We start from the raw sequence: 20984 nt of genomic DNA, 5'->3' as shown, positions 1-20984 counted from the left end.
TGAGCCAACTGGCCAGGGCTACAGGGAGCTTTTTGAAGATCGGGTATACTGCTTTCTTTCTTTTTTTTTTTTTTTTGTATTTTTCTGAAGCTAGAAACGGGGAGAGACAGTCAGACAGACTCCCGCATGCGCCCGACCGGGATCCACCCGGCACGCCCACCAGGGGCGATGCTCTGCCCACCAGGGGGCGATGCTCTGCCCCTCCGGGCATCGCTCTGCTCCTCCGGGGCGTCGCTCTGCCGAGACCAGAGCCACTCTAGTGCCTGGGGCAGAGGCCAAGGAGCCATCCCCAGTGCCCGGGCCATCTTTGCTCCAATGGAGCCTTGGCTGCAGGAGGGGAAGAGAGAGACAGAGAGGAAGGAGAGGGGGAGGGGTGGAGAAGCAGATGGGCGCTTCTCCTGTGTGCCCTGGCCGGGAATCGAACCCGGGACTTCTGCACGCCAGGCCGACGCTCTACCACTGAGCCAATCGGCCAGGGCCGGGTATACTGCTTTCTAAGACTAGCTCATGCAGGTGCAGTGCTTGGCAACCAGTAAATGGTCATTACTACTTTTATTATTGCTGGTGAAGAGTTCTCAGATTCCATTGTTGTGACTGATGAAACCTGAACGTATAAGAGTCTGAGATGGGGAGCATTAAAAGTTCACAAGCTCAGTTAGTTTCAGGGTAAAAGCAACACATTCTGATAGTCTCAGGAGGTAGGGTCTTTCTTCGAATCCAAATTCTGTTTAATCCAGAGTGGCCCCAAGAACGGGGCCGGAGATACTTACAAATGAGACAGGGAGGTCACGTCTGCGAAGATGCCCTCTGGAAGGGCGGCGATGTCATTGCCATGCAGGGACCTGCGGAGGGAAGGGGCTGTCAGTGCTTCACCTGAGGCAGAACCCCGAGTTCTGCTGGGGGGCGTGGTGCTGTGAAGGAGATGCCCTCACCTCCCAGAGGGACCCTGCCCTGCTGGCCACAGGCAGGGGACAGGGAGCCCCTAATCATCCAGAGAGACCACCCTGCCTCTCAGCCCTCCTGGAAGACTCTCTTTTTTTCTATCATAAATAACTCAAGCGCCATTTCTGTTTCCGTAACAGATGGAATGCATGCTGCCAGGAGCCTGAGGGATAGACTTTTTCTTGGTAAGGAAGTTAATAGATGACCATAAACTGGGGGTGAACAATGTCATCTTGCCCCAGATGGAGCTGCCAGAGAATCTGAGTGCATAGCACATGAGGGGCCATCGTAACAGTGTGACAGAGGTCTGAGCACAGGGTAAAAACTTCGCAGTGGGAATTCTTAGAAAAGATGCCTGAATCTTGCCAACATTGTCTCTCTGAACAAGAGACTCACATGCAGACAATGAGCTGTCTTATCTTGGATGCCGCCCCCCCCCCCCACACACACACACTGCAGACACAACAACCTGGGGCAGACAGCAACCCCCTTTCTCAGCTCTTTTCCCGTTCATTCAGTGGACTCTGTTAGGACTTGAATGAGAGTGGACTGGCCTCCCACCTTTGGACAGAGTTGGCCCTCCTGAGACCCCAAATGTGGGGATATTTCTGCCCACCGTGTGGGTGACAGGGTAGGGTCCTGGGTGGGTGGGGGGATTTCCCAGAGGAATGAAGGGCGGAGACTTACAGCAGACGCAGGGAGCGCAGCCCCTGGAAGGTCAGCGGAGGGATACACTGCAGGGCATTGTAGCTGAGGATCCTGCAGGGAGGGGGGAAGGCAGGGAGGGAGGGAAGGAGGAAGGTGGGGGAGGAAGGGAAATGGGTTGATGTTTGCCTGGGGGAGGGGTGGGGAGGATTATCAAGGGCTGCAAGGAAACTTCTGGGAGTGATGGAATGGTCACTATCCTGATTGTGGTGTTGGTTCCATGGGTGTGAGCTTAGATCAAAACGTATCAAAGTGTACACCTGAAGTATGTACAGTTTATTGTATATTAATTTTCCCTTAATAACAAGAGAAAGGAGCCACTCTCATCACAGGAGAGGGCTATTTCCCTCGCAGCAGCCAGGGTCACTTAGACCAGGAGTTCTCAGCCTTGGCACTGTGGATGATTCTTCGTTTGGGGGCTGTCCCTACCCATGAGCTGCTGGTAGCTTCCCTGCTCTCCTCCAGCTGTGACAACCAAAAGTGGTTTGGACATTGCCGAATGTCTGCTGGAAGGCAGAGCCACCCCTGGTTGAGAACCACGGCCCTAGACCATGGCAGCTTCACACACAGGCTCATGGAGACTTTGAAAAGGGTCCACGCTGACCAATAAGTAGGCCATGGGGCGGATAAGTCAGGTGGATGGAAGCTGCACTTCAAGGCCTCTGGCCCTCATCCTGCTCCTGAGCCTGGGCTAGTTCGGGACTCCATCTTGGCTCTACTGTGTGACCCAACAGGGGTCGTCAAACTTTTTATAAAAACCGCCCACTTTTGCAGTGCTGATAGACCTGGTCCCTACTGCCCACTAGTGGGCGTTCCAGCTTTCATGATGGGCCAATCGCGGCGCTGTTTGGTTGCACGGTAGGGACCAGGTTGACCAGCACTGCAAAAGTGGGCGGTTTTTATAAAAAGTTTGACGATCCCTGAAGGGAAAGTTCAGAAGTCTCTGACACATTAACTGAAAAATGAGGTTTTGGGAAAGTGAATGAGATACACTCATAAGCTCCAGGAAAATATATAGGATGCTTGTTAATGCTTTCTTGGATATATATATACAAACAATCATGAAATTAGGGGCACAAAAATGTTTCAAGGGTCACTATTCACAATAGTGCAAACTGTAAACAACCCAAATATCCATCAACAGGAGACCGGGTAAGGAAAGTATGGAATACTCCTCCAAGGAATACTACACAGCAGTGAAAATTAACAGACCATAGCTTCACACAGCACAAGTGGATCTCACAAGCATCATGGTAAATAAAAATATATATTCTGCATAATGCAATTTATATAAGGTTAAAAAATGGGCAAAACTAAACTTCGTTATGTAGAAATGAATTTGTAGATGGCGACACTATAAAGACCAAAGACGTGATCAACATAAGAGTCAGGGTCAGGAGTGCCTTGAGTGGAGAAGGGAGGGATAATGAGCAGGAAGAGGCAGGGCAATTTCTGGGCTGCGAGCTGTGTTCTAGCTTTTTGCCTGAGGTATTTACACATGCATGCTAGCTTTCTGATTATTTGTTAAATTGTACATTTCTATCTTTTGTACTTTTCTGTATATATGCTGTATTTCACAATTTTTTAAAAATGTTCTTTAACATTGACTTTGGCTGGCAGGCCCTGGCACACCCCGTGGCAGGTGGGGGAGTCGCATGTGATACCTGTAAGTGACCAGGGTTTGGGTCAAGTCTCATTAGCCATAACACGAGCCCTCCCGCCGCTCCCCGCACCAGGACTCACAGAGTGGTCAGCTGGCTCATGTTGGTGAAGGAGGAATTGCTTAAGGAACTGATCTTGTTGTTACTTAGATCCCTGGAAAAGACAAAGGCCCCCAACAGATGGTTTCATAGTAAGAACTGGTGTGATATTAGTCGTCTCTCCCCCTTTACCTTTTCAAGTATATTTGAGCCCCTCATGGAGCTGAATCACATTAGACCAAAGAAAAGTTGTTTCTCTCTTTGGCAATCTGCCACCAGCTAACAAATCACTCCATACACCCCTCCCCCACCACACACATTGGAATAGTCAAAACCCATTTGTGCTACTCAAAGTAACTAGTCCTTAACCTGAATGTCCCATACAGCAGGAACCTGTGCCAAAATGAGATCTCCTATGACACTAAACACAGTTTACTGTAGCTGACATGTTTTTATAGCAAGACTTCCTCAATGAAGGAAGCAATATGTACATTTATATTCTGGTGCAAGTTCCTATTCTAATTGTGGACCTATTACAAATAGTTCTCAGGCAGCCTGACCAGGCGGTGGCGCTGTGGATAGAGCGTCAGACTGGGAGACGGAGGACCCAGGTTCAAAATTCTGAGGTTGGCGGCTTGAGTGCGGGTTCATCTGGTTTGAGCAAAGCTCACCAGCTTGAGCCCAAGGTCGCTGGCTTGACCAAGGAGTCACTCAGTCTGCTGTAGCCCCCCAGTCAAGGCACATATGAGAAAGCAATCTTTGAACAACTAAGCTGTCGCAACGAAGAATTGATGCTTCTCATCTCTCTCCCTTTCTGTCTGTCTGTCCCTATCTGTCCCTCTCTCTGTCTCTGTCACACACACACACACACACACACACACACAAATAAATAAATTAAAACAAACAAACAAACAGTTCTCAGACTACCGTTGATCCACAGACCAACTTTGAGTAGTAGTGCTGCTCCAAGCCACACTAAGATAGGATGTTCTCTTAACTTCCTTTTTGGTAGAATCTGGCCAATAAGTAGACAAAGACAATTGAGGTGAGGTGTTAATTAGGCTGGAAGGCTAAGAGGAGCTAACTTATTCTGAGGCTTATTTTGCACTTTTTTTAATGAGGTGGAAATAATAAAAAAGCAGATGTTTAGCCTAAAGAAAAATTTAGTTACAGAAACTTACTTATAGCTGCTATATTTCATATTCGGTCTGGGAGCCAAGATTGGACTGAGAAATTTCCCATCATCCTCTACTTGTGCACAGGTTCTTACCTCTGCAAGGCTGACCCTTATTAACAATAATTATCAGCCCAGAGGGAGACCTGGGGAGATGGTGTAGGGAGAAGCAGACTGGGTCCAACCCAAGGAGCCTGGAACAATGCAATCCCCAAGCATGGCCACTAGGTGGCAAAACAGCTCTATGCACAGGTGTTGCCAGGGGGAGGGGTGAAAATTAAAAAACAAACAAAACAAAAGAACAGAATCTACTAGAAGTGGGATCTATAGGGAATTCCAGCCACAATGGCCAGATGTCAATGGCCCTCTTGTCCTCTGAGGCAGGTCTGGGGGGTCCTCAAGTTTCCTGGATACTCACACAAGCTGCAGGTACTTGTAGGTGGATAGCTGTCCTGGAACCAGCGTGAACTGATTCCCATCCAAGTAGCTGCAGGAGAAACACAGGGGTTAGTGCACGGTCTCTGCCTCTATCCCACGCTGGAGACGCTCTCCCAGCAGCCAGGGGGTTGGTCAAATATGTTTGTAAAAATGATGTATATGTTTGCTTGCTTTTAGTTTGCATTGGGTGTGGGGGACATACTGTAAGCTGGCAAAGTCCTTATAGCCTAAGGCAGGGGTCCCCAAACTTTTTACACAGGGGGGCAGTTCACTGTCCCTCAGACTGTTGGAGGGCCGGACTATAAAAAAAAACTATGAACAAATCCCTATGCATACTGCACATAACTTATTTTAAAGTAAAAAAACAAAATGGGAACAAATACAATATTTAAAATAAAGAGCAAGTAAATTTAAATCAACAAACTGACCAGTATTTCAATGGGAACTATGCTCCTCTCACTGACCACCAATGAAAGAGGTGCCCCCTCCGGAAGTGCGGCGGGGGCCGGATAAATGGCCTCAGGGGGTCGCATGCAGCCCACGGGCCGTAGTTTGGGGACCCCTGGCCTAAGGCTTAGTTTTAAGATTAAGTCTTTCCCACCCTTTTAATATTGTACTAGGATCTTTTCAACTTCCTCCTAATACTAAGATCTTCTCAACACTAAGCTTTTCCCCACACCCCTGACTGTTGCACGATGGGGGTGGTGCACTCTCATGAGGAATCCCATTTATGCCTCAGATAAGTGGCTTTGTATCAGAGACTTCCTTATTTGTATATTGGCTTAAATGTTTTGATTTCTACACTATAAAATAAAGCAGACCAGGGGCTCTTTCTCTCGGTTCCTGCCATCAGCATTGCAGAGGAAAGGCAGCCAAAATGGCGAAATGGTAAAGGAGAAGCCAGTTTGTGTAGGAGAAGGAGATGGGGAACAGAGGAGAATAAGATTGGTGAAGTGCAAACCTTTGATTCTAGGAAAACTCAGTTGAGTCCGTGGCTTTGGGAGTTCTGAATGGAAAGGGAAGTGTTTCCCCACTGTGTGTTTTTACTCGCTTGTGGAGTGCGAGTCGGGAATAAAGGAAAAGGGACCACCAGTTCTTGGCTCTGTTGATTCATTATGATCAATCCAGATTAAATGTGAACCTGCGTTGGCCAGGCGGCTGTGATGGTGGCCACGGCTACTGGCCTTACACAGGGCCTTCTTCTCCCTTGTGTCCTTTCCTACCTGCAGGCCACCCAATGGCTCAGAATTGCTTATCGGAGGAGAAAATACTTAACTTCTTAGGCTGTTTAAATAGGTGCCACCAAAAAAACTTCCTAAAAGCCACTGAGACATGAAGCCTCCCTCAGCTCCTGTCCTGTGCCCCTGTCTCGCCCTCTCGGCCTCCTTCCAGCCTGTGGGCATTACCAGGGCTCAGTGCTGGGCCCCTGTCCTTCCCTCTGCTCTGCAGTTTTCCTAGCCAAATAGATCTGGTCTACATGTTAATACCTCTCAGGCCCACCTGCCATCCACCCTAACCCCCACCCACTCTCAGGTCTCCTCTCTGCCTGCTGGCAAGTTGTATGAAGCCAATCTCCTGAAACCCCGCACCCAAAGGTGCCCAAACCCGAGCTCAGTATTTTCACTCCCAAACCGGCTTCCTTGACCTCATCAGCATCATACTCCATGTTCTAATCATTAGGCTCTAGGACCCTGACATGATTCCCCAACTCCCCCTGCAGCCAGTCCCATGACCGCTGGCTTCTCCTACCCACTGATCTCTCATTAGTTGCTTTTAAAAAAATTGTTTTTCCAATTATAGCTGACATTTGATGTTATGTTTGTTTCAGGTGTACAGTATCTTGATTCGACAATTATGTAATTTATGAAGTGATCTCCTTGATAATTCTAGTACCCACCTGCCCCCATACATGGCTATCATTAATATTCTTGACTACTCATCATTTGCTTTTGTTCTGTTCTTATATTACCTGACTTCACACGTGTGTCACCCACGCTGGGCTCCTGTGCAGCCGCCTTGCACTCCCCCAACCTTGGTCTCCCTTCTGGGACCCACTCTCTACACTCTCATTCAAGTCATAGTCCTTAAAGCTGAGCCCACCAAAACTTCTCCTAAAACTGCCCCATGTCTAGAAGGCAGAGCTTGGGATTCAAAAGCTGCGAAGCTGCCTGACCAGGCGGTGGCGTAGCGGCTAGAGCATCAGACTGAAACACGGAAGACCCAGGTTCGAGACCCTGAGGTCACCAGGTTGAGCCCCCAAAAAGCTGCGAAGCTGCTCGCCTATTCCCCCAGTGCCACCAGCCATCCTTGCTGAGCAGCGACCCAAGCCCCAGCAGCCGAAGCCGCAGCTGGGCTCCCTGCTCAGGACCTGAGCTCAGGATGGCTCCCCACACCCCGGAGATTCAGGGCCATATTCACCCGGACCCATCACTCTGTTGTCATTCAAAGCAGCTTCCTGCCCATCTCACTTGATCCTCCCAGCTGCCCTTCAATACACCCCAGCAGCCTCATTTTACAGCTGAGGAAACTGAGACTAAAAAAAATCAAGTGACTTTCTCAGCATCCTCAGTCAAAGAAGGCAGCCATCCCACCTGTCCCATTATTCTCAGGGCTGCTATGAGGCACCAAAGAGAAAATAGGGACTTCAGCTCTGTGACAGAAAACTGGGCAGGTGACAGGGAACGCCAGTCACTGGACCTGGACTGCCTTGGTCAATGTGCTTGTGAAGAAATAGCCAGACTTGCTGGTAATGAAAGAAATAAAATGAAATCATCATGCATTCTCCACGGGAGAAAAAGAAAAGCTTGGCTACGGAGGCCTGGAGGGACCAATCCCAAGAGAGAGGTAAAGTGAGGGACTAACCAAAGCCTTTCATTTGGATGTACCCTTTGAAGAAGCCCAGCTCTCCACATGTGTGTCATTTACACCAAAACCACATGAGCTCAGATACCAAATCCCAATGAACAAAGATTTTAGACCACACAGTCAGTGTTGATAGGAGGGCAGACACGCTGTCTCCAGACACAGTTAGTTAGAGTACAAAGGAAACTGCTTTTCTGGAAGGCCGTCAGGCAAAAGGCGGCAAGAGTCCTAACAACGCACGGCTCCCGGACTAACAGTCTCACTGAAGCGCTATTTATGATAGTAAAAAATGGGAACAGCTTAAACACCCAACAGAGGGGGATTTGTTATACAGCCACAGTAGATTCATGTGATAGAATATTATGTGACCAATAAAAATAACTTTTGTGAGTTTTCATTGCAGAGTGGAATGCTCATGAGATAATATAAAGTAAAGCAAGCAATACTATTTCTTATTTTAAAGACAGAGCTTAATTTAAAGGGATGAAGCACTGGCCATGGGTGACGCATGCCATCAGGTGACTGCAGAGGGGATCAAAGCAAAGCTCAAAGCCTTCTTGGAACCAGTGTCTCCCGCAAAGCGCTAAGTGCAAGCTGCTAGTCAGCTAATATCTGCTCTGGTCACCTTCTCCTCCTGACGCCAGGCGTCCGGCTACTCACAGTTCTGTGACGTTCTTGGGGATGCCCTTGGGCAGAGCCTGGAGGTGCTTGTTGCTGCATCGGACCACGGTGTCCAGGCAGGAGCATTCCTGGGGGCACTGGGGGCGGGGCAGGCAGCCCCCCTCCTCCTGGCCTGGGGAGGGAGGCAGGAAGTCACATCAGTGAGGGGACAGGCTTTCTCAGGGTCTCCTGTAGCCACGGCCCCTCTGCGGGTGCCTCAGAACAGAAGCCCCTCTCGGCCGTTCCCTCACGCTCCAGTGAGTCTCCTCGTGGCTGCACCCCTCCCTTGCCAGGGACAAAGCCCCTTGGACCTGTTTTGAGGTTAATATAGGTCTTGGGTCGATCTCTTTCATCTCAGGCCCAAGGTGGCACTGGGCACAAAAGAGAAGGAGGATGGCAGCCACACCTTTTCCTGAGCACCTACTATGTGCTCGACACTGTATCAAACAGTCCCCTTGACAGTGGAGTATGGGGTGTCACTCTCATCCCTAGAATACAAGCACCATGAGGACAGAGACTGTGTCTCTTCTTTGTTCACTGAAGGAGCCAGGCACACAGCAGAGGAGGGCCAGGCACACAGCAGCCCTCAAAACAGAGCAGCTGAATGAATGGGTTTTTGTTTTACTGAGACCTGGAGAGGTTAAATGACTTGCTCAGGTCAGGAGACTGGTCAGAAGCAATGTGAGGCTGTACCCACTGCATATTCAGGACAGTGTGAACCTATATACCTGCAGCATGTAGGAGCAGCCAGGAGGCAGGTCTCTGGGTTAAATATATTGTGTAAAGAAAACCCATGTCTGACCAGATAGCTCAGTTGGTTAGAGCACTGTCCCCAAGCACAGAGGTTGCCAGTTCGATCCCCAGTCAGGACACACACAGGGACAGACTGATGTTCCTGTCTTCCTCTCTGTCTCCTTTCCTTCCTCTCTCACTAAAATCAATAAATAAAAATTTTAAAAAGAAAGAAAATCCACTAACATGTTACTGTGAATTTTCTCTGAATGATAATCGGTAATGTGTATTTTTCTTTTTTTATCCATATTTTCCCATTTTTTTAAACAATAAGCACATACTGCTCTTATAATCAATCACACAAAGCGCCACCAGGCAGGGGCAGGGGCGGGGGCAGGGGCAGGGGGCAGGGGCAGGGGCGGGGGCGGGGGCGGGGGCAGGACTAAGAGCTGGCCTCCTGCTCCTCACCCCTCCCCTCCCTCTCCACCGACCCCTCCTCTCAAGGACATGTCACAGGGCACTGCTGCCCGCTCCCCACCCCAGACCTGGCCCGGCTGGCCCTCTCTCGTGTCACCCAAGGGCCTGTGAGTTACCTTCCTCACACCTGAAGTCAGGGAAGGCCACGTCCTGCAGGGGAATCTGCCGCAGGAAGTCCGGGCTCTGGCACCGCGGGTTCCCCGTCACGATCTTCCTCCTGCGCAGCCAGTCGCCCAGCCAGGCCAGCCGGCAGTTGCAGTTGAAAGGATTGGCCAGAAGGTTTCTGGAAGAAGCCATTTGTGTGACCACAAAGACACCCAGCCAGTCACGGCTGTCCCATCATAGCCCTCTCTGGCCGAGGTACTGTCCACGCGACCACCCACACTCCCCCAGACAGCCAACCAACCGTTACCAAGAGGCTGCGTTCCAACGTGGTGGGACCCAAGTATCAACACACTTGGTGTTGGTCAAGTAAGTTTGAAAATATGATGTATGTGTTTGCTCGCTTGTGGTTTGCATTGGGGGCCGGGCAACGCCAGATACAATGGTCTGTGAGGTTGCGGGGGGCCTTCCTGACCGGGAGGGGCTGTTGCCTTGCTCATGTTTACTGGAAGGGAGATTCTGTCCCATCACCGCGAGGTGCAGGAGGATTTCTTCTTTCTCCCCTCCCTGATCAGGGAAGGCCCTCTATGGGAAAATCAGGTCTTCTGCTTTTCCCTTGGCTTTTCTTGTGGCTTGCCTGTCTTGGTGAGACACCAATAAACAGAATGGCCCACCATCCATCCTCCGACTCCGCCATTTCTTTACCGTCTGCCCGAATTCAACGAGAACCTGCATGTGAATGGCCACGATGGTGGCGGCGGCCCCTGGCCGTACACTTGGGAAACCCCAAACACCTCCTGAGTTTGTCCTTTAAAGTGACCAAGAGGGATGGCGGGGTGGGCAGGGTTCCTGGGTGCGGATGGCTGCCGCCAGAGCCTCAGGCCCGCCGAGGGCTGGACTCACAGTGTGGAGAGGGCCTGCAGGGTGTCGAAGGCTCCGGGGGAGATGGTGGCGATCTGGTTGTCGTAAAGCGAGAGCAGGCGGACGTTGCGCAGGCCGGTGAAGCTGTCGTTGTGGATGCAGCTGATACGATTGTTCCTCAGCATCCTGGGGTGGGGTGAGGACAAGGAGTGGGGAGAGCCATGCTGTGCCCCATGGCCACTGCCTGAGAGGCCTTCTGGCCACCGCCAGCCAGCTCACAGGTTCTCCTCAGGAGGCACTGACCTCCTGAGTCCTTCACAACTGGGCCCCATGGCCACTGCCTGAGAGGCCTTCTGGCCACCGCCAGCCAGCTCACAGATTCTCCTCGGGAGGCACTGACCCTCCTGAACCCTTCACAGCTGGGCCCCTGTCAGACCCCCTGCCTGAGATGCCTCCTCTGCCTCCCGCCCGCAGGGCCCCCACTTGCCATCCCCTTCACTCCATGGACGCTGGTGCCTCCCCCAACCTCCAGGCCAGGCTCCATGTCAACACCAGAGCGATTTCCTTAAATCCTATTCCTGGTTGTGTCCCTCTTCAGCCTGAAGTCCACAGTGGCCTCCAAACTGCCCACAGAATAATGTTAAAACTCTTTATTGTGACTTTCTGGAGCCTGTTCACCCAGCCCCAGACCAGCACCTTCCCATCACCCTGGAGAGTGACACACCCTCGACTCCGTTGTCCTGTAGGTGTGTCCAGGCCTGTCTCACCACACCCTCCCCCCACCCCACGATTTTCTTCTAGAATGGCCTTCTGCCTCATTTACATCTGCAAAAGTCTCTGTTCATCTCAAAAACCTGGCTCAAATCCCCTCCCAACCCGAAACAAAAACCAAGCCTGGCAGAGAATAGGCAATTCACGAAAGAAGTAAAAACGGTCCATGAACAGTCATAAAAAATGTTCAAACTTATTAGTAATCAAAGCCATCTAAGCAATACTTTACCTTTGCCTCATAAACTATAAAATCATTAAAAACATAAAGATAATAATATAAGAATAGTATCGCTGCCCTAGTCAGCAAGGGTGTGGGTGAGTGGGTACTTTCACACCCGGCATCTGGAGAACGGCTGGGGCCTCCCCCCGAAGAGCACAGTGAGAGGCACCCAAGTCCCTAAAGGGGCACTTCATGCGCCACCCAGCAAGATTGATTTCAGGAATTGTCATAAGGGAATAATCCTGGATGAGCTGAGAACTGCATGAGAAACATATTAATCACAACACTTTTTACCATTTAAAAATTAGAAATAGCCTAAATTGCCAGTAATCTATAGTCCTTCAAAATGATGTAAAAAAAATTTTTAATGATTTTTAAAGGTGCTCACATTGAGTATCAGGAAAAAGCAGGTTTCAAAAGAAAACTATTACAGGATCTATTAAAAAGATCCACATGCATGCATGTATGTAGGTGGGTGTGAATAGCATGTGTACGCAGGTATATACACATAGATTGTTTCTGCAGAGTGAAGAGTGCGGGCGTTTCCTTCCCGTGCCTGCATGTCACTCTTGCTGGCTCTGTCCCTGCACGAGCCCTCCCCCTCTCCTCCGTCTCCATCCGTGTCTTCTTCAGAAAGAACCCAAGAGCCTGCTTGAATAGCCCACGGCCCCCTCATTCAAGAAATACAAGGCAAGCATAAATGAGAACGAGGCAGCCCTGCGTGAACAGCCTGACTAAGTGGCCACACTGTGTTCACAGTGGAAAAGCAAGCTGCAAAGCACAGCACATAATAAAATCCCCTTTTTGTAAAACAAATGAAAGCCCTCAGGGTCCCTTCATGCATTCGTGAACGGTACACAGGTTCCAAGGTCTGTGCTCCGGAAGCAAGTCCGCAGCCTGCTGCAGGGCTGGGCTCAAGGAGCAGAGCTTCGACGGCCGTGCTGCCCGATGCGTACAGCTGCTACGACCCACATGCAGCTACTTAGATTTAAATTAGTTAACATAAAATGAAATTCAAAATGTAGTGCCTCACTCAAGAGCGCACATCAAGTATTCCATGGCCACATGTGGCTATTGTGTTGGACAGAGCAGACGTGGGGCCTTTCCGTTACTGTGGGATGTCCGACTGGATAGCATTGTCTGCTGGATACGCGGACGGTCTGAACGACCATCTGGGAGCCAGCGCTGCCCGGGCAGAGTGGCTCACGGCACCGCTCGAGGAGGGGCGGGTGACGTCAGGATCCTACTGGGTCCTGATGTCTGCTCTGCTCTGGCTGGGCTCCGGGTCACGGGACCCCACAATCCCAGCAATGGTGGGCCATCACTGCTCTCCCATCTACACCCCCAGGAGTCACCTCTGCAGTGTCCCCGCCACGGGGCCACTAGCCTCTCCTGCCTGCAGTTGTGCCGGTGCTCCGCAGAGGCTGACCACAGGGCGACAGGAGCGGACCTCCAAAAGGGCCGCCTCCCTCCACCCCTTCACCAGGCATAAACCCCACATCCCAGGGAACAAGAAAACAGGCCTCACCACAGTGACCAATATCTGATGGCCCACTACAGGCAAGGTCCTCAGCTGTCCCCTCCTCCTGCAAGCTGGGGTCAGGGGGAGGCCTCCCACCCACTCTTCCCTTCCCTTGAATGCAGACACCCACACTCTGGCTTTTGCTTACTGAAGTCCCGCCATCCACCCTGCTCCCTGGCCCACACACTCACAGGGTCCTCAAGCCGTCCAGGCCACGGAACATGCCACTCCGGATGGACTCCAGTTGGTTGGCGGTCAGGTGCAGCTCGCTCACAGAGGCAGCGCCCTCGAAGGCCCCGTCTTCGATTTCTGACAACTTGTTGTTGCTCAGATTGCTGGGAGAAGAGGTGGCAGAAGGACGATGGAGCTTCAGACCCCACTTCCTGCACCTGATACTTGTGCTCGGGAGCCCTGTCCTCCGTGGGAACTCCCCCACACCTGGAATCTTCCTTCTCCATCCCGGGTCAGTGTTCTGACTGCAACCTTCCCACCAGTGGTAGAAAAAAATAAGTAACAAAATGGGTAACTCACATTTTCTTCAGGTGGGTGAGTTTTTTAAACGTGCCAGTGGCCTCCAGGATGGAAATCTCATTGTTATTTAATCGTCTGTAGGAAGCAATTAAGGGAACTTACACATCCATAAATGACAGACATTGAAGTATTTTCCAAATTGAGACTATTTGGGATTCAAACAAAGGGGACTCCCAGAAGAACATATCTCACAAGGCAAACTGTCCCTATTTCAAAGGAAGACTAGGCCAAGTGCTGGAGCTGGGAGGAAGAGGAGCTGTGAATCAAGACATTTTTAACACTAAAAATGCTATGAATGGCCCTGGCCACTTGGCTCAATGATAGAGTGTCGACTTGGCATGTGGAAGTCCCAGGTTTGATTCCCAGCCAGGGCACACAGGAGAAGCAACCATCTGCTTCTCTACCCCTTCCCCCCTTTCTTTCTCTCTCTCCCACCCCTGCAGTCACGGCTCTAATGGTTGGAGTAAGTTGGCCCAGGGCATTGATTATGGTTCCATGGCCTTGCCTCAGGCTCTAAAAATAGCTCGGTTGCCGAGCAACACAGCAACAGCCCTAGATGGGCAGAGCATCACCCCAGTAGGGGGTTTGCTGAGTAGATCCTAGTCGGGGTGCATGCGGGAGTCTTAAAAATAAAATGCTATGAAAATTTACATACATAAATGAAATGTGTGTAGGTAACCATGGACGTGCATGTCTATGTACACCAAGGTATATATTTAGATAGAAAAAAGAAACACTTAAAGGATAGCATAAGCTCCAACTTAAACTAATAAAATCATGTCCCCCCCAAAATGGCAAAAGCATGATTTAAAAAAGACACTCCTGGTTCAGCCTGGTGACCTGCCCCGGATGCCAGATAATTGTTTCACGAGTGAGTAAGGCTGTGAGCCAGAAGCACGGGGCCACAGGGGCCTGCTTCCTGCAAGGACAACGGCTGCCTTGCTGGGGCCTCCAGTGGTTCCCAAACAGAGCCTGACCAGAGAAGGGCCAGCAGCAGGCCCCGAGAGGCTAGCAGGAGCAGGAGGCACGTGAGGGGTGTGGAGGGGCTGGGGCCTCACAGCTCAGCCGTGGACTGGGGGACGCGCTCAGGGATCTTGGTGAGCTTCAGGCTCGAGCACTCCACCACGCTGGCCTCACAGCGGCACTTGTGGGGACAGACCACGTCGCTGCTGCATTCACTGTTCAGCTGGTAGTCCTCCGTGCCTGCGGTGAGATGGCAGGGCTAGGTGCTGAGGGGCCCGGGGAAGACTCCGAGCAGGCTTGCCCAGCCCACTGCCCCGGCCCCCTGCCCACCCAAACGGCCCGTGATGTGTCCACTCTCCTACCTGGAATGAAGTACTGCTCTTTGGCTGCAAAGAGAAGCATAAACACCATGATGCGGGTGGGATCATCCAGGATGTGCAGGAAGAGCCCAGGCCCAGCCCCCACGGCCCAGCTGACGGCACCCCAGGAGTGAGGCTGGGGTCCCAGATCAGGGTCCCAGAGTCCCTCTGCCCAATCCCTGTGTGGAGGCCTTCTAGGGCACAGATGTTCCTTGCCCAGGTCAATGTGGGGACAGCACCACACCTAGTTAAACCTCTCAGGGAGCACCAAAGCCGTGGGAATTCTCACGGGCAACGGCACAAGATGAGGACAGGGCAGGGAGAGAGACATCAGGCCTCTAACCAGGATCTGGGCTCAGGAGCTGACCCCACTGTCCCTGGCCAGATGCTGTTTCCACTGCCTCCGAGCCCAGAGTAGGCAGCTCTCTCACTGAGGAGGGGGCTCAGGCCTCCCGAGTGTCTTAAAGAGCTGAAAGCAGCAGCAGGAGAGAGAACTGGCCTGGGAGTAGAGGCCCCAGGTCCTCGTCTGGGTCCTCCCCCAGGGACCTGCAGCAAGCCCTCTCCTCCCCAGGCCTCAGGGAAATGAGGGGGTGGGAGAACACCGTTCAGATCCAAGTCCACAATTTGGGGCCGACACCCTGGGACATCCCGGCTGCGGCCACCCAGGAAACCTGGCGGTCCCTGAGCAGACGGAAGACTGACGGGCGGGCAGGCCGCTACCTGAGCACCGGAACTTCTTGCTCTTGATCTGCCCGATGCGCTTGTTGGCGAGGCGCCCGGGACTGGCGCAGCGAGCCCCGCTCGTCTCGATGGGGTTGGTGCGCAGGAAGTCTGCCAGCCACTTGAGGTTACAGTCACAGATAAAAGGGTTCTGGGCCAGATGCCTGTCCGAAGGGGAAGATCGGGGATCAGAGCAAGGGCCACAAATCTGCACTGAGCTCCCGCTGGGTGAGACCTCGCTGCTGGCTCTCAGCTTGAAGCCCGCGGCTGGCCCTGAGGAGACACAGACCACCTGGGTGCACCACCCGGTGCACCCACCTTCCCTCAAGTCGTGCCATAGCATCACAGTGAGGAGGGGTCTCTGCAGGCTCTGGAGCTTCCAGGCGTCCCTGCCACACTCCCCCCTTCAAGCCTCCCTGGTCCCTCTCCTACTCACCTCGCCCTCCCTCTGCCGGGGATATTTCACAAATATGAACGGAGTCAGGAGAGACCTGGGGACTGGGAAAAGCACCCCTGTCCTTTCACAGGTGAGGTGACAGAACACACATGAGAACTCAGGCTGCCCTCTCAGGCAGAGGGAGGAAACTCAGACAGCATCACTAAACAGCCACTTATCAGGGGACCACTCCTCGTCTTTGCCGGGCTGCCTGTGTGACCAGCAGGGTAAGTGTGTGTGGGGGGGGGCAGCTGGCAGGTGATGCCCACTAAGGGAACCTGGGTCACTGTGAGTGACCACCTGGCTGCCTTTGCCATTTGCGCTGACCTCCCAGCAGGCTCGGAGCAGTCACATCTGAATCAGCACCTGTGTCTGGGCCACTGCAGCACGGGGTGTGCCCTGCTTCCAAACCGAGACACAGACAGGAGCAGGGGTCTCCAAACTTTTTACACAGGGGGCCAGTTCACTGTCCCTCAGACCATTGGAGGGCTGCCAAATACAGTGGTCCTCTCACTGACCACCAATGAAAGAGGTGCCCCTTCCAGAAGTGCAGTGGGGGCTGGATAAATGGCCTCAGGGGGCCGCATTGCGGCCCGCGGGCCGTAGTTTGGGGACGCCTGGCGGCAGAGGGTTCCAATACCTGTCCTGACTACCACCCCTGAGAGACAATGCTTCTGCATGGAAATGCAGGGAGACAGAGCAGGGGCCGGCTCGGAGGGCTTACATACCATGCCATGGACACTTCCCCCATCAACTGCTATCAGTTCAGGCCACCTGCTTACTGGCATCAGCCCCGCCCCGTGCTGGGGCTGCAGAGCCCTCCAAGCAAAGGCATGACCCTGCGCAGGGTCTGCACCCAGCTCAGCTCAGACTCGCCACTCTTCCTTTGGGCTCTGCCCTTTGGCCTCTGGACAGAGCTGTCCCTGCCCAGCCTCTCCCCTTTGCAGAGCTCACCACTTTCCCGCCTGACTCCTGGCTCCTTACAGCTCCTCCAGAGGGCCAGGCCCCTCCCACCCCTTCTGCATCCAGTTTGGCATCAGTCTCCCAATTGAAACTGTCCGTTTGCACAGAGAAGACATGTTTGTTGACTCTCCACGGCAGAGTTCGTGGCTTATTTAAAATGCACTGGGAGTCAGCGACTGTCCCGGGTCCTCCCGGCCGCCCACCCACATCTATCTTGTGCCATAGTGTCTGGCCTCTGCCTGAACTAATTGCTGCCCTTTATCACAATCTGGGTAGAAAACTCTTTAAAAGCAACTTAATTATGTTGCTTAGGCATGTTCAAGGGGTACAGACTAGAAGATATCCTTTTTAAGAGTAGGCTATTGGTGCTAAAACCAACTTATAAAATTTGAACCACCCACAGAGGCAAATAACCTCTGAACAAACTTAAGAATTTGACATAAATTAGAATTTTTAACAAAATTCAAAATTTGCCAAGGGCATGAGCTGGAGAAAGGAAAATGCTCAGGAGGAAAAAAAAATGTCTGGGAATAATTAATCGTAGTAAAAATACACCCAGAAATGTGTGGCACGTGTGCCCATACAGTTATATCCGTGAACATTTCTGACAGTGGAAAGTGGAGAGGAAGGTGGAGTCTCAGTATCCTCAAACACACACGAAGAAGTAACAACTAGCCTGACCAGGCGGTGGCACAGTGGATAGAGCATCGGACTGGGATGCGGAAGACCCAGGTTCGAGACCCTGAGGTCACCAGCTTGAGCAAGGGCTCATCTGGTTTGAGCAAAGCTCACTAGCTTGAGCCCAACGTCGCTGGCTCAAGCTAGGGGTTACTCGGTCTGCTGAAGGTCCGCGGTCAAGGCACATTAAAAAAAAAAAGAAGAAGTTACAACTAAACTAAGTGGAACAATGAGTTGATGCTTGATGCTTCTCTCTCTCTCTCTCTCTCTCTCTCTCTCAAACTCATGGAAACATTAGAAAAAAAAAGTTACAACTAAACATCTTTGGAGCCAGATGCTCAAACTCAATAGTCAAATTGAACCCACAGTGAGAGACCACTTCATATCCACTAGGATAGCTATGACAACAAGACAATGTGTTAGCAAAAATGTAGAGAAACTGAATTTTCATAATACATTGCTGGTGGGAATGTAAACGAGTGCAGCCACTTCGAAAAACAGAGGCAGTTGCTTAAAAAGTTAAACATAAATATCCCACGTGACCCAGAAATACCAACAGAAATGAAAACGTGTCCACACAAAGATTTGTAAGTGAATATTCTAGCAGCATTATTCATAGTAGGTATCCAAATGTCCATCAACTAGAATGGATAAACAAAATGGGGTCAATACATACAATGGGAAATTATTTGGCAATAAAAAGAAACCAGGTAACAATACACGCTGCAATAGGATATGGACAAACCACAAAAACATTTTGCCAAGCAAAAGAAATCAGTCACAAAAGGTGATATATCGTATGAGCCCATTTTATGAAATGTCCAGAAAAGGCAAATTTATAGAGACAGAAATAGATTAGTGGTTGCCTGGCAAAGGGCTGGAAATAGGAATTGACTGTAATTGGACACAAGGGATTTGGGAGAGTGATGGAAATGTTCTAAAATTGGAATTGTGATGATAGTTGAACCATTGCAAATTGGCTAAAAATCAATTGAATTGTGCATTTAGAACAGGTAATTGATTACCTGGTATGCAAGTTATACCTTATTAAGCTGTTCAAAAAATTTTTTTTAATATCTTGGAGCAAGTAAAACCGCAGCAAATCAATACTGTGGCACAAGGTACTCAGCCACAGATCTTGGAGCGATAGGCGGATGAAGCAGGGTTTGCTGAGTTTAAATCCACTCAGGTCTGACATGAGACTCAGCCCAGGGGTTTAACCATCCGAGGCTGAAGGAGGAACATTTGGCTGCACCTTGGATTATCTGTGTTTCTTTTATTCTTGTTTCAAGCTGTACTTCAGTTGTGAATAAATTATTGTTGTTCATGAAAGTTGTTTTGTTTTACAGCCTTAAATAATAAGGTCTATTCTCATGACCGCGGAGAAAGGTAACCACTTCCTCAGTGACACTGAAGAGAAGCCTGGGACCAAATCAGTGCTTCTATTGAGATGTCACAGTATCTAGGGATGTTGTGTGGCCTTAGATAAGTCACATAACCTACCTCTCTGCTTCAGTTTCCTTGTAAGGGAAGTCAGAAATGATAGCAACTAATTCCACAGGCCATTGTATGTATTTAAGAAAGTACACGTAGAGTCTGACCAAACGGTGGCGCAATGAATAGAGTGTCGGACTGGGACACAGAGGACCCACGTTCAAGACCCCGAAGTTGCCAGCTTGAGCGTGGGCTTATCTGGTTTGAGCAAAGCTCACCAGCTTGAGCCCAAGGTCGCTGGCTCGAGCAAGGGATCACTCGGTCTGCTGTAGCCCTCCCCCGGTCAAGGCATATATGAGAAAGCAATCAATGAACAACTAAGGAGCCGCAACGAAGAATTGATGTTTCTCATCTCTCTCCCTTCCTGTCTGTCTGTTCTTCTCTCTGACCCTCTCTGTCTCTGTCACCACACACACAAAAAAAGTACACATAGAGAACAGGGGGCTGGTACCTAGCACAGGCACAATAAACAACAGTGACTGCTGTTATCAGTATTACTATTATTAGTTATTATATGTTATATATTACATGAGATGTGATATATAATATAATTTATCACATATATCTCGCCTTCTTATTTTAACATTCTGTTCCAGCTTTGTGCCCACTATTGTCCTAGGGCAAAGGCCAAGGTCTCAGGTATGCTGTCTGGAGGGCAGAGGCATGCTCTGAAACCCAGCCAGGTAAATGGACACAGAGAACATCATCTGTTTGATTCATTCACTCTCCTCCCACCTTGAGAGGGAGACAGCTCCCCAAGTGCCCCTCGGTGCCATCTCCCAACCCACACTTTCCTGTGTGTGGGGTCCTGGCCTTGACATCTTTTTGGTGTGTTCCTCTTGAACATTCCGCCAGCTGCATAAAGTAATTTGCCTTGCCTGTGTCTGCCTGTAACCTCCAATCTCACATACTTGGCAAGACTTTCCGGGCTGTGCCATCTTCCTCTCCCTGGCTATGACAAAATTAATTAGCAGGAGTGGGCTACAGGCAAGTTCGTGGGCTTTAATGAGTTTGTCTTTGTGGCTGACACCGCTGCCGATGTGCAGGGTCCCCAGGGAGCGGGAGCTGCACCTATCCCAGCATTCCGTGCAGATAATTCTCTGAAGGAAGGCACTGCCTAGCAAGTAAACAATGTGGCAGGGATGGCAATGACAACAATGGCTATAACAATATTAATAATAAACGCCCATTAAGCACACATCATCGGACCCATAGGTCAACACATCGAGTCAAATGATAGGGCCCAGAATTAAAGATGTAGAATGAAAAACACCACATAAATGCCTAAGCTTAACCAAATGATAGATAACGAGAAATTTCCTGTACAGAAGCATTCCGGATAAAACATGAGGACTCTTTTTAAAAGCATAACCACAACCACATTAGCAAATGAAGAAAGAATGCCAGGAATCAAATATCACCATTTCAGGATCCCTAATGAAAGAATGAATTGGTCTAGGCATTAAGATCAATGGCTGTGTTAATTACAAAAAAAAAGAAAAAGAAAAGAAAAGAAACAACTAGACATTATGTGCCTCTTGATGGAAGTGCACGGTCCAACTTATGAAGCCATTTTTCCAAAAGAAGAAAAAAAATCAGAACCTGCCCAAGCTCCTAGATGTAGGACATCTGCCTTTCTGTCTGCAGGATAGAGACAGGACAGAGGAGTATGTG

At 50.5% G+C, this 20984-nt stretch overlaps 1 protein-coding gene across 1 annotated transcript in view; it reads right to left on the bottom strand.

Annotated features, from left to right (window-relative positions):
- SLIT1 (slit guidance ligand 1) overlaps positions 1–20984 on the bottom strand; it is a 193415-nt gene that overhangs the window by 30143 nt on the left and 142288 nt on the right. The window contains exons 14-25 of the mRNA XM_066355591.1: positions 15740–15903; positions 15023–15046; positions 14756–14900; positions 13698–13772; positions 13358–13501; positions 10696–10839; positions 9807–9973; positions 8482–8614; positions 4940–5008; positions 3391–3462; positions 1630–1701; positions 771–842 (exon numbers count right to left, since the gene is read on the bottom strand). Of these exons, the coding sequence (XP_066211688.1) occupies positions 771–842; positions 1630–1701; positions 3391–3462; positions 4940–5008; positions 8482–8614; positions 9807–9973; positions 10696–10839; positions 13358–13501; positions 13698–13772; positions 14756–14900; positions 15023–15046; positions 15740–15903 (1281 nt within the window). The remainder of the gene's footprint in view (positions 1–770; positions 843–1629; positions 1702–3390; positions 3463–4939; positions 5009–8481; positions 8615–9806; positions 9974–10695; positions 10840–13357; positions 13502–13697; positions 13773–14755; positions 14901–15022; positions 15047–15739; positions 15904–20984) is intronic.

Source organism: Saccopteryx leptura, chromosome 13 (genome assembly GCF_036850995.1).
Source record: "Saccopteryx leptura isolate mSacLep1 chromosome 13, mSacLep1_pri_phased_curated, whole genome shotgun sequence".
In the NCBI taxonomy this organism is placed as follows: Eukaryota; Metazoa; Chordata; class Mammalia; order Chiroptera; family Emballonuridae; genus Saccopteryx; species Saccopteryx leptura.
The sequence above is the reverse complement of the archived record's forward strand: the minus strand, read 5'-3'. Positions and strand labels throughout refer to the sequence as shown.